The following is a 12,517-nucleotide window of genomic DNA, read 5'->3' as shown; positions in this document are numbered from 1 at the left end:
CGGGGTTCGCGTCCCGGGGAGAGAGGGAAAACATTACAATTCTAACCACTTGTTGGAAACGCCGGTCGGCCGGGGTTCAACAGTCCGTTTTGGACCATGTACCTACACTTTGGCGAAGCGGTCAATCGTGGCATTAATCGACCTAGCTTCCCGCTACCTGAGCCTAGCCTCTACAGGACTAGCTCATTTCCTTCCATCACCTGCATCAATCTAGGTAGCGAAGCTGGTGCTCGGTCCTGCTTCGCTGCCCAGACAGGTGCCAGTGGTGCTTCCCTCGTCGACTGCAAGATGTCTTACACCGATTGTGGCCTGTTAGCATCTGCAAGGCACGTTGGCTTCCCTCGCCGCATTCGCTTTCAATTGCATATATCAAGATTATTGACACTCCAGGCTTGCATTCATTTCCCCTCAACAACAGCATCGCGACTCTCGTTACTGGTGTTAGTGTACCATCGCAACTGGTGTTGATGCACCATCGCAGCGACTGCAGGTGGTTGTTGGTGCACCACCAAATCCAAGCTGCCAGCCGCTAGTCGCCCACCAGCCGACGGCCAGCCGGCCTCCTACACACTCTCCATCCATCACGAGCCACGCAGCCACCGGAGCCACGCAGCCACCGATGCCACGCAGCCATAGCCACACAGCTAATCACGCGCGCCACATTTCCCAGGTTTCCCCACTGCATTTGGCACGCACCCTCACTGCAGCACTCAGCACTCCTCATCAATTGCTCCAAACCAACAGCACTCCCAATTGCTGCACTCAATCCCATGCACACTTCCCACCTGGATCTAGCCACGTCGCCACACTCATCCTCGCCACACTCATCCTCGCCACACTCATCCTCGCCACACATTCCAATGCACCCATTCCCATTTCAATCGTCGGAGCCCTTTGAGAAACAATTGAAATTGAGATCATGTAAGCGCTGAGTTTTAGCCAAGTCGGCAGTCACCGTTGCACATAATGCGACGGGTTGTACTGGAGTTACTGCAGCTCAAAGTGGCCGAAAGTGCCAGGGCAGGTCAATGGCTGCCAATTGATGTAACCTGATTGGGCAGAGCTCAATCTTGGGGTTCGTCATTGGCCCGGCCGAATCAAGAAGGTGCCGTAATGGGTGCTGGTCAGATGCGCTTCTTGGTCGGTGGCGGGACGGCTTTCATTAACGGTGTTCATCCGCCGGAGGTATCACGCGGGATTCTACAGACGCTCTGTCGATCTTTCGCCCATTTGCTTTTGTATACCAAGGCCCTGTCAACTTGACCGCAAGGCGATACAGGGGGATGTCGATGCAGCCCATGGCAAGCCCGAAGACGGCTACTGACAACAGGAATCCGTGTGCATCCAGGTGGTGCATCATGCCCTGCCCAGTATCACTATTGGTGTCCCTGAACCCCTCCGTTCTTTCTAACCAATACTCAACGGAGACAACAGCTAAGTCGTGCTGTTGACGGCGTATGCGACAAAAAGTTGTTCAATTTAGTGCCACACTCGTCACACCCATCCAATCTCCTCACATCCCAGAGGCGATTCCCCGCCAGAGATGTCTCGATTCCCTGCCAGAGATGGATGCCCTCACATCCCAAATGTCACGGCACTACTAAGCACACTCTGACCAACTGAGTCGGCCTGTTCCCAAGGGGCAAAAGGATAACGTTGCCAAGTCAGTGTCTTGGCCGTCTACCACATAATCACTAACCCTTGCACCAGGATTTTATAGTTCCCTGTCAGAGATACTGTCACTTCACAAAGCTGCCTCGATTCCCCACCAGAGACGCACTTGCCATCTTGAAGGTGTTCTGATTCCCTGCCAGAGATGCCACCATACCCATTCCAACGCCTCGATTCCCTGCCAGAGATGTCGCCATATCCCAAGGTCTCAATTCCCCGCCAGAGAGTTGTCTTTTTGCGCTGCTTGCAGGTCAATACGACCTTCGTTCATCTTACTTTTGGTCTCTATTTCCTCGTGCGCAGATTTCTTGTCTTGGTCGGGTGGTACAATGATGTTGGCGTGGGTGGCAGGGTGGGTGGCACATCATTCACTCGCAAGAAGTCGGCCGCCACTCCATCCATGCCTAGGTACGCAATTGCCTACCTAATGAATCAATAAGCCTAAATGGGATCGAGGATCGTTCATCAATCTCAGGCTTGGGACCCCCATCCTGCAGCTTCGCGCTGCTTGCTTCTTCCGTTTCAGTCTGTACGGCATGGTAAGGGGCAACAGCAAACGGCAAATAAGTTCTTGCAAACGACGGCCCCGATGTATACAAATCCGGACGGCATCAGCGGACCAAAATTGATCAGTCGCAATGTTTTTGTTTCATAAATAAGTATTCTCTCTTGGGTGTGTCCGAGCCGGCCCGATGAGTTTGGACTGTCGAGGGCCACAAACCGAGAGATGGACGTCATGGGGCACTTGGATGATAAGAGAACATGCGACTCGAAACAAGCAAAAGCACCGTGACTTCTTGCTTCGTATATCGGCTACTGCTACTGGATATAATACAATTCGAATGAGATTACGTTCCGTTGGTGGCGAGTGAGCACATCTTCCCAAGAACATGGCTTCATAGACTGATTACCTATCTAGGGGAGGTCGAAAACCCGTCCCTGTTGACCGGATAGAGGGAAATTGATACCACCGTTGATGCCGCAATTGTACTCATCCGGATTCTTCTCCTTTTCCGAGGCAGAGTCATCTTCCCTTCCACGAGTTCATTTGCCATTTTGCCCCCCTGAGCGTTCCTCAGCCAGCGACACGGCTTCTTCGCGAAGAGATCGCGGAGTGAGAGTGGACGGCGACCCTTTACCTACAAGCAGCGGCAGCAACAATTGAGTGTTCGTATACTGGCTCGACGATCTACCGGGAGGCGGTTCGGATGATCAAGTATCCAGCGAGCGTACGTCATTGCCCTTAGAACTGCCAATTCCCACGAGACCCCCCAACCTTCTATCCTCTACTCTAAGAATGCCCCGTCCGACTGCGCTCCGAGGTGAAGCATTGCGACCTGGCAACCAAAGAAAGAGATGTCTCATACGGTAGCGGTAGTAGCAACATCGTGAGCCACGGCAGTTGATGCGCCGTGATTGTACTTTCGCTCTCCCTCCCCTTCCCTCTCGTCTCTCGCCGGGCCACGGCAAGAAACCTATCGCAAAAGAAGAAGAAGTGAACCCTTTCCCATTCCCCAGCCCCCCTTGGTAAGTGCTAGGATAGTGACCCCAGCTTTGATGTACCCCTCAGCAGCCCACCCCAGTGACCATACAGCCAGCCGGCTTATTGAACTTGCGCCATATATGCAATCATTAACCACTGAACCAACATCCCATATATCTTGCCCAAGAAGGCATCAGTGGTTTAGTGGTAAAATCCATCGTTGCCATCGATGGGCCCCGTGTTCGATTCACGGCTGATGCAGTTGCGACCTTTCTTTTTTCCTTTTTGTGTTTTATACACCCCTTTTTGCTCCCGCATCGAGGCCGACCGGCGATTCCAGAACCTCGACTGAAGCCAAGCTTGCAACTTTGGTGAATGGCCCAATTGATAGATACCCAGACACCTGAGATCCATTCGAGGGACACGCTGCTGGTAGCCCCCATGGTGCGATCCATCTCCGACATGGCCTGACATGGCATGTCATTCCTCGCCCACTCGACGTCCCAGAACCTGACACCACATGAAACACCAACGGCGAAGGGCAGCAAGGCAGCCGTCAGTAACACCGAAGATATGCACAGAAAAACATCATAGAGCAAGAGCAAGCGTCTGAATATATCATATTAAAAGGGCGTATCAATCATCTACCACTCCCCTCTCCTCGAAGAAACCAAGATGTCTCACTCGTCTAATCCACCCTCAACTTCTTCGTCTCCTCTCTTCCATCCCCCGGGGTATTGCTCTCTCTCAACAGTCATAGTAGTAATAATAGAAATTACGTAGGTGTGTGCGTCGATGATTCGTTCGTCTCCTCTACGCACTCATCATCCCTTTCTTGTCTCTCCACTCATCACACTCCTTCACTCCCACTCCCACTGCCTCAAGGCTTAAGGCCGCCCCGGCAAAGGCCTCGGCCCAACAATCTGCCTTCGCCCCGCCCCGATCCCGGCCCCGCCCTTGTTCTGGCTGTCGCCCCCCGTGAACCCGGTCCACTGGTTCACGTCCCACTTGCCCCCGATACCGCCGCCGATGCCGTCCACGCCGTCGCCGGACCGCACCGCCTGCGCCGTCTCCTTCTGGCTCTCCTCCCACTCGCGCTGGCGCTGCCGCTCCATCTCCATCTCCCGCTCCAGCAGCGACTTGGACGCCCACCCCCCGGCCTTGGTCGCCTGCTGCGACTGCTGCCGCCGCCGGTCCTCGGCGTCCTGCTCGGCCGTCGCGCCCAGCTCGCGCGAGTACGTCTGCTGGGGCGGCGGGCTCGTCGGCGCCTGGTTGTTGGCCAGGTGGCGGTCGGTCCGGTTGGCAAACGGCGATCGCGACTTGGGTTGAGGTAGGGGCCGCGTGTTGTTGGATAACGGCGTGACGGGGCTCGAGATCTGGGGAGTAGGGGGACTGGCAATAGGCCTGCCGAAAGACTGGTTGCCAGGGCTGGAGACCTGCTGCTGTGGAGTAGGGGGGCCAGCAATAGGACGGCCGAACGCCGACGGCTTCTTAATCGCCGGGCCCGGAACCGGCAGGGGCCTGCCCTCACCACCACCACCACCAGTCATCTGGGGTTTCAGAGGAACAGGCGGCTTCTCGCCAGTGCGCTGCTTCTTCAAAGGAGTCGAAGCCGGGGCGGGGACCGGCAACGGACGCGCAGGCAGCGCCGGTCCGGGGGCGGGGTTGGGGTTGGCGGCCATCGCCTCCATCTCCTCTTGGTGGCGGTCCCACTGCGTCTTCAACACCTCGCGCTCACCGCGCGCAAAGGACTCCTGCCGGCTGGGCGGTCGGCTCGGTGGTCGGCTCGTCGGGCGGCTCCCTGGGCGGCTGGTGGGCCGCGCTCGGCTTCGCGAACGCGCACGGCTCTTGGGAGATCGGGGGTCCAAGTTCTTGCCCGTGCGACGCTCCCGCTCCTCTTCGTACTCGTATTCCCGCTGGCGCGCCAGCTCGAGCTGTCGCTCCAGGTCCTTGATGCGATCGCTGTCCGACATGAACTGGTTCGAGCCCTGGCCCGTGTTGCTCTTGCTCCGCGACCGGGTGGCCCGGCGTTCCGCCTCCAGCTTCGCCTCGGCCTCTTCCTCGTCGCGGCGGCGCTTCTCCTCGGTCAGCTTCCATTGGCGCTCCTCTTCCTCCCACCGTCGCTTTTCTTCCTCGGCGCGGCGTTTCTCTTCGGCGCGCAGCTTCCGCGCCTCGTCCTCCCACCGGCGCTCCTCGGCCTTGCGGACGCGTTCCTCTTCGGCCGCCAGCTCGGCCTTGCGCATGCGCTCTTCCTCCTCCATCTGCTGGCGCTGGCGTTCGCCCTCGGCCTCCATCTCCTTGCGTCGGCGCTCCTTGTCGGCCAGGTTGGGCACGTGCGGCCCGGCACTAGTAATCTGCCGCCGCCCACCGAACGCGACACCGAGGTTGCCCTGCGACGCGCCGCCCATGTAGCCGTACTGCGCGATATTCCACGCGGGGCTGGTAACTCCCTCGTGGTTCTTGTTGCTCCAGCTGCTGACGGTTGGCGAACCCACGCGCTCGCTGCCGGTCGGACTCTTCGTAGGGCTCCAGCGGCCACCGGAATCGCCCGTCTTGCTGGACATCAGGGCTGGTCGGCCGTAGTTGGAAGAGCTGTTGGAGGCGTTGGAGAAGCCCCGGTTCCTACCCGGCGCTGGCCCCGTGCTCTGCGGCGACAGGATGGACCCCTTTCTGGGCTTGGTGTCCCCGATGGAGGTGGGGAAGACGGAGGGGTTGGCCTTTTGCGCGGCGCGGGAGAAGGCGCCAAGGCACTGTAATACTTGTGTAGGGTCCTTTTGTTCGTAAAGATCGACGGTCAAGAAGACGTCGTGTTGGTGTAGGTTCAGGGGCGGCTGCTGGCACACCCGTAGGAAGTGGGAGATGTTCTCCATCTGGACGAAGGGCATGGCGGATTGCTTGAACTTGACCCCTGGCGGGCCGACGGCAAGGTTGATGAGTCTGTAGGCAAAGCGGGCGCCATGGTCAGCAATTTCCTCTGGACTCAGCGCGAAACCACCAAAACAATTCATGTGTGGACGTTCGACTCACTTGCATAGCGCTACGCCGTCTTTCAGGCCCTCTAATAATTCGTTCCCCGGCAGGCGCTCGCCCAAGACGCTCTCAATCCATGACCGGGCCTGGTTGGCGGCGGCGGGGGTGTACTTGTCGAGGCGCATCTGGCGCAAGTCCTTGTCTAGGGAGGTGACGGAAGCCATGGTGGGCGACAAAATAGCAGATGATGTCTAGTCAATTGCGGCGCGGTGTTTATGGTATGGTGATGTCGCATACATAAGAAACAGTCGTGACGAAGTAAGTAGGTAGAGCCAATTTGCGGTCGTGTGTCGTGTTAGTGGGTGATGGGTGACAAAGATGACGCGGCTTGCTGCGTGTGTGCGAGGATTCGATCGGGTCGGTCGCAATGCGCTGGAATCGAGCGAGAGGACGTTGTTGTGTACGTTGCGTAATTAGAGGCAGGTAAGAGAGGGAGGAGGGGTGGGCAAGAGCGAAGCAGGAATGACGGGATGAGGTCACTCTTGGCTGAGGCTGATGCTGATGCTTATCCCAACGCCGCCGAACAGGCCTCCGTCCGAGTTAAGTAAGAGGGATCGATGGTAGGTAGTGGTAGGTACCGATTTTGGGGGACCAAGGGACTCGGCTGGCTGCTGAAACACTCATACAGCGCACGCACACCTACATCAATGTACATACGGATCTCTCTCCTTAATCAAGGATGAACATGTGGGAATGTGATAAAAACAGTAGAGAGGGTCTGGGTGATTTCTCTCGACGTTGATATCCGTCAAAAGGAAAGAAAAAATTAAAACAAAAATAAATGTATAGCCAACCGGACTATAGGTTCAATATAGGTCCTCCCAGCCGCGGTGTTTTGAATCAAGGCACATGGGCAATCTAATAAGTGGCATTTCCATTCCCCCCCCCTCTCTCTCGCTCGCTCCCAGTCGATTCTATAGTGGTTGACTTGCCGGCAACTACTACCCAAAGACCCAAGGACCAAGGCAGTAAGACGCGTCGAGGTAGCGAGAAATCAATTAAATCAAGGCAGGCACAGGGGTTCTTGGGGGTGATTTGCGCACAGGCATGCCCGCTGTCCATGTACAAGTCACTGCAAATCACACCCAACCCCACCTTCCCATCCCGGGATGACGTTACGTTGGAATTGGGCACCCGCGCTGTTTTGCAGGCAGGGCCTCCCAGGGCCTCTACTATTTGCACTGCTACAGCACTGCAGCACCCAATGACAGCCGCCAGTCTGCGCTTACCAGCCACACGGGCTGCTGGGAACACTGCCTAACACACCCATTCCCTGCATCTCAATGCAACCCAACCGGATTTTTGTGGCGCCCCCCAGCAGCAGCTCAGTAGCACAAGTTTTTGTAAGCAAGCAAGGCAAGCCCGTTGTTATCCATCCCGCCAATCTATCGGATTTGAACGGATCACCATGATGAAAACCCGATGGTCGACGAGATACTCGATTTGATCCCGCCCGCCCCCAGCAGGCCGATAATGATTCCCTCTTGTTGTTAATGCATCCCCCCCCTGACAGCTGGCTAGCTTTGGTCTCCGTATTAGCCAGCCTTGTTTGTTTCAAGTCAAAACAATCGAAAAATTAGCCCTGTCGAGAACTTCCATTTGATCACATCCATCAATCATGTCGTCCTCGAACGTCGGCCTGGTGATGCGAGCCTGGTTCCGCTGGAAGGCCCTGCGCCTGCCCTGGCGCAAACGCTTCCTCGTCGGTATGTTGTTGTCCCATCCATTGTTATTATTATCATCTTGGGCCCATTAGCTTCTTCCCATTCTCTCCCCCCATTGCCCCCAACGGCTGGCCCGTGAAATGATGTCACCTATAATACACTGCATGAACCACATCCAACTAGCATTTGACGGCGCATGAGCACGAGCCTTGATCTTGATCTTGAACCTGAACACGTTCACTAACGAACCTTTCCCCTCCCACCAGGATCTGACCTCCAAGGCAACACCTACTGGATCTTCCGCCTCACCGGCAACACCCCACCCCCCAACTTCGACGCCTCCCCCGACTCCCCGGCCTACCAGTCCTCCGCCGACGACACCCGCTGGCGCCGCATCGTAAAGTACCCCCGCTCGACGCACTACTCGGACGTCCAGGTCCCCCCGCAATGGCACCAGTGGCTGCGGTACCAGCGCCCGGACCCGCCCTCCCTGCGCGAGCAGCAGGCCGACGTCGCCCGCCGCGCCCGCATGCAGGTCCTCGCCGCCGAGGCCGACGCGCGCTGGGCCGCCAAGCCGAGCTTCCTGGATCAGCCGGAAGAGCAGCCCAAGAGAGCGATTCAGGATGCGCCGCAGCCTGCCGAAGCCATGAACGACGACGGCGCGGCGGCGGCGACAACGACGGGGCAAGGGCAGGGGAAGACTGTTGCGGGAGAAGTGAAGAAAGAAGCAGAAAAGGACGATCCCTGGAAGAAGGCGGCGACAGGGCCGAGCGAGACGTGGCAGCCGACATCCTGGTCCCCCTCCAGCTCGCGGAAACGGTGAGGAATCCGTCCGTTGTAAGATTGTGCGCGCCAAACTGGATGGTCCAACAGCATTTTCGTCTATCGTTGACATGCTGGCACACAAGTATTCAAAATGTTGGGACGGGTGCAGTTGGAGTAAGTGCATGGCCTTTTTCGCTCTATTCCCATACTGTATATAACATGTACCCTGTACGAAACCGACTGTATAATACAACGGCTCGCAAGCCACCCCACCGCTCAAATCCTACAATGGGAGCAACTTGAACTGGAACGAGCTTGATGACCGTCCATCTTTGGAGCCTTTCCCTCTTCTCCCGTGGCCAAGTAGGCCCCGGCCCGTACAGTAGAGTAATAGTCTGATTTTTTATCCTCCTCCCCCAACGCCGAAACAAAATAAAAAAAAGGGGGGGAGGGAAAGCTGCCACCCAAACGCCAGCCTCCATGAGGAAAGGGGGTATCATCAATATAGCAGTAATAAGCCTTACAAAACATTACAATGCCGGCTCGATCTTTTGTTGTGACCGCGACACCGATGTCGATGTCGATGCGGAGCTTCTTCTTCTTCCCCCCCGTCGTCTTCCAACAGTCCCTCCTAAGAATCTGTTCTATAAGATACAACAATAGTGTCTGGTACATGCGCACACACACACAGAGTTAGTCAACTGGTTCGAATTTCCAACATCCTTGCTCGATTTGGAAAAACCTACCATGAATCACCTCATCCGCAGTCCCGCCAGCGCCGTCATAAGAGGAAAAGCTAGCCATCCTTCGCACGGCCGACGGCTTCGCTCTTCCTCTTCCTCTTGGTCTTGTAGGAGTTTCATATTCGTACTCTTCTTCTTCTTCGTCTTTGTCGTCATCCGACTCGCTTCGTTCCTCCTAGGTACTCCGCGCGGTCATGAAGGTGACTTCCTCAGAACTATCTGTTCGCGGGAAGAAATTCCTGGTTAGTATTCATAAAATCTTCGAAACCAGGCGTCAAGAAAAGATAACCAAACTCACCATCCCCGCCCTTGGCCTCAATCTCGTCCTCGCCCATGCTCTCATTATCGCTCTCGTCGAGCGAAGCGACGATCATGCGCGCCAGCGTCACCAGCCTCCGCCCGCTCGCCTGCAGCACCGCCTTGGCCTCGGCGTCGTGGTCCTCGACCATGGGCCCGCCCCGGCCGCGGCCGCGCGCCGAAGTCTTCTTGCGGCTGGCCTTGGCCTCGCGCGCGGCCACCCCCTTCTTCGCCACGTCCACCAGCGCCGGGCTGAACGTCTCGGTGCCGTCGACCCACACCAGCTGCACGAGCTCCTCCAGCAGCATGCTCACCTTGGCGTTGTCCTCGGCCTCGATGGTGTTGGACGCGTAGGGTAGGAAGCAGCGCTCGATGATGGCCGGGCTGGTGCCGTTAGCATCGTACCGGTCCGCATCGACGCGCGCGGGCGAGACGGCGTTGGAGGGCATCAGCAGCATGAGGATGTCCTGCAGAATCGAGATTTGGCTGTCCAGGCGCAGGACCGAGGTGGTTTGGGTGATAAAGGCGTTAAAGACCGTCAGAGGCATGACCTTCAGGTGCTCGACATAACTCTCGTAAAGGTCGGGAAGCGACACCGGTGGGTCGGGCAGAAAGTTGCACAGATACGACAGCATCGCGAACAACCGCTGCCGGAGCTGGATCGACTCCACAAAAGCCGGTTCCAGGGTCTGCAGCTTCGACTTGCCGGAGCTCGACAGGAGCTTCTGCGGTGTGGGTGGTTCCGACGCTTGAGAAGAGTAGATGGACTCGTCGTCGAGCCACGCCCCGTATTCTCCCTTCTCTAGGTTGACCTGTGCCCTCTTGCGCTTGTTGATGGTCTTTTTCGAGATGCCCCGGTGCTCGTTATGCCACATCTCCTGGAAGACGGAGCTCGACCCCTTGCTCCCATCCGCGAAAAGCGCCTTCATGACCCATTTCAAGCCCCCCAGCCGGCCCTTCTGCTGACCGATGAACCCTGCCAGAATCGAGTCGCGCAGCAAGAGGAACTTATCCTCGTCAGTGCGCGCCCCGGCGCGGTCCGCTTCCACATCCAGCCGATGGCGCTCCAGCAGGTCGGCCTCGATGACATCAAACATAAAGTCCAGCCACTGGCGCCAATAGTACCAGCGGTTGGGATAGAGTTGACTGCAGTTGAAGGCCCAGCCGACGACGCCGAAGAAGTCCTGGCCGCGCCGCCAGACGCTGTCCTTGAAGTATTTGCCCTCCATGGGCGCGTGGCCCCAGGTATCCTCCAGCAGCTCGTTCTCGCTGTCCGAGCTGAGGGAATCTCCGCGCGAATACCGCGATGGCCCGGTTCCGAAGCGGAAGGCTTCCTTGAACCGCGCGTTAATGGGGCCGACGGTCCGGAGCAGGCAGCGCAGGTACGCTAAAGAGTTGTTGGCAGCTTCCGGCCAGGTCTCCTCCTTGGACCGATTCGTGAAGTCGGGGTGGACGATCAGTGTGCTCAGGAGCGCAATGTGGTTGGGTGGCGGGCAGTACGAGGCTGCGCCTTTGCTCGCCGCGTCTGGCTTCGTCGCGCGCTTGCTATCGCCATTGCGCTGGCCGGAGGGGAGCAGGTCGTTCAACAGGTTCAGGGCTATCGAGTGGATGTTCTCTTCCAAGTAGATTTGGCAGTGCTGCCTCAGCTCGGGCGGCAGCTGTCGTGCGAGGCGATACTGTGTCTCGGTCTCGGCATCGTCGGGGCTGCTTATGTCGGTGATGGTGATATCGGCCAAATTGTTGGGCGAATCGGTCGCGGTTATGAACGAGTCCGGCGATGACAGCGGCGAAGAGCTGTCAAGCACCGGGGGCGGCATAGTGACTTGGCGGAGTCTCGCCGGTTGTCTTTTGTTCCTGTGCCTGTGTAGGTATGGAAGGACGCGCTTCGAAAGAGAGAGGAGGCGAAGAGCTCGGTGACGGACGCGTCAAAGCCCATCCGACCTATTAGTCGAGGTAGTATGCTTCAATTCGGAGACCTTGAGGCCGATAAGCTTTGAGTTTCTGGCGATTGCCCAGAACCGCCCAAAATCGCGAGTTGCCTTCGCGGGGGGTCGCTCTTTAGCGTGTCAGTGGAGCCTTAAAACGCCCAACTTTCGTGTCGGTACAGGGATCGGCCCTGCCCACCTGCGCATGCCAATTGCCGGTGGTACCTGGCCTAGTTGACTCGTTAACATTGACGAGGTATTCCAGGCCTGGGCATCAAGTACCTTGGGGTAATGGCAGTTGATTGATCTTTGGGGTTGGAAATCCGATTTGGAAACTCAGGAAGCAAAATGCTCAAGATATATGTATTCTCTCAAGACATATTTGAGACCATGTGATGCCATGCTGTGAAAAGTTGCCTGTCGCAAAGCAGTTGACCAACGAGGTTTTGCTTTCCGTGCAAGGCAATCGCATTGCAGTATGTTGTTTGTTTCTGCCTGCACTTGGTCAAAGGCAGCTGGCCGATTTGGGCAGCGATGGGGTCGAGGTTGCTGCTGCTGCCCTGCTGCACCCAAGATCAAGAAGTTCCATGCACGTATCCTTCCTTCTATCATCGTGGGGTAGGTAGAATTCTCCGGCATCGTCCCCATATTTCTCAAGTGCATTGAACCCCGCCGCCGAAGGAAGAAAAGATGAGGAACTGCTCGCAAATAGCTATGCTCAAGACTTGCCCACAGCACCACCACTGATAAACCAAGGATAAACAAAGCTAACATAGCGCTACCTTACTATACGCGGTTTCCTCACTTACAGACATACAACTTACTGTAGCTAAGTCCATTGAAAGTGTATGTCGCAGTCTTTGAGGAGTGGCCTTCTCTTTCACCATTGGAGCGGTGGCCAGGCAATTGAGTAGAGCAATCGCATCGTCGACTATTTTC

At 56.9% G+C, this 12,517-nt stretch overlaps 3 protein-coding genes across 3 annotated transcripts; 1 reads left to right on the top strand and 2 right to left on the bottom strand.

Moving 5' to 3' along the window:
* Window positions 1-4,041: 4,041 nt before the first annotated feature.
* On the bottom strand, window positions 4,042-6,348 carry PG985_016039 (calponin-like protein; the record flags this gene model as incomplete). Its single annotated transcript, XM_066835805.1, has 2 exons — window positions 4,042-6,091; window positions 6,182-6,348. The coding sequence occupies 2 exons, from the start codon at window positions 6,346-6,348 to the stop codon at window positions 4,042-4,044; spliced, it is 2,217 nt and encodes a 738-aa protein (XP_066677008.1).
* A 1,454-nt stretch (window positions 6,349-7,802) lies between these two features.
* Window positions 7,803-8,671, top strand: PG985_016038 (uncharacterized protein; the record flags this gene model as incomplete). Its single annotated transcript, XM_066835804.1, has 2 exons — window positions 7,803-7,890; window positions 8,115-8,671. 2 exons carry the CDS (start codon window positions 7,803-7,805, stop codon window positions 8,669-8,671), a joined length of 645 nt encoding a protein of 214 aa, XP_066677007.1.
* An 860-nt stretch (window positions 8,672-9,531) lies between these two features.
* On the bottom strand, window positions 9,532-11,470 carry PG985_016037 (uncharacterized protein; the record flags this gene model as incomplete). The annotated part of the gene is made up of 2 exons (XM_066835803.1): window positions 9,532-9,575; window positions 9,655-11,470. The coding sequence occupies 2 exons, from the start codon at window positions 11,468-11,470 to the stop codon at window positions 9,532-9,534; spliced, it is 1,860 nt and encodes a 619-aa protein (XP_066677006.1).
* Between the last annotated feature and the right edge of the window lie 1,047 nt (window positions 11,471-12,517).

This window comes from Apiospora marii (assembly GCF_038362585.1).
Source record: "Apiospora marii strain CBS 49790 chromosome Unknown utg000013l_segment0_segment0, whole genome shotgun sequence".
In the NCBI taxonomy this organism is placed as follows: Eukaryota; Fungi; Ascomycota; class Sordariomycetes; order Amphisphaeriales; family Apiosporaceae; genus Apiospora; species Apiospora marii.
The sequence above is the reverse complement of the archived record's forward strand: the minus strand, read 5'-3'. Positions and strand labels throughout refer to the sequence as shown.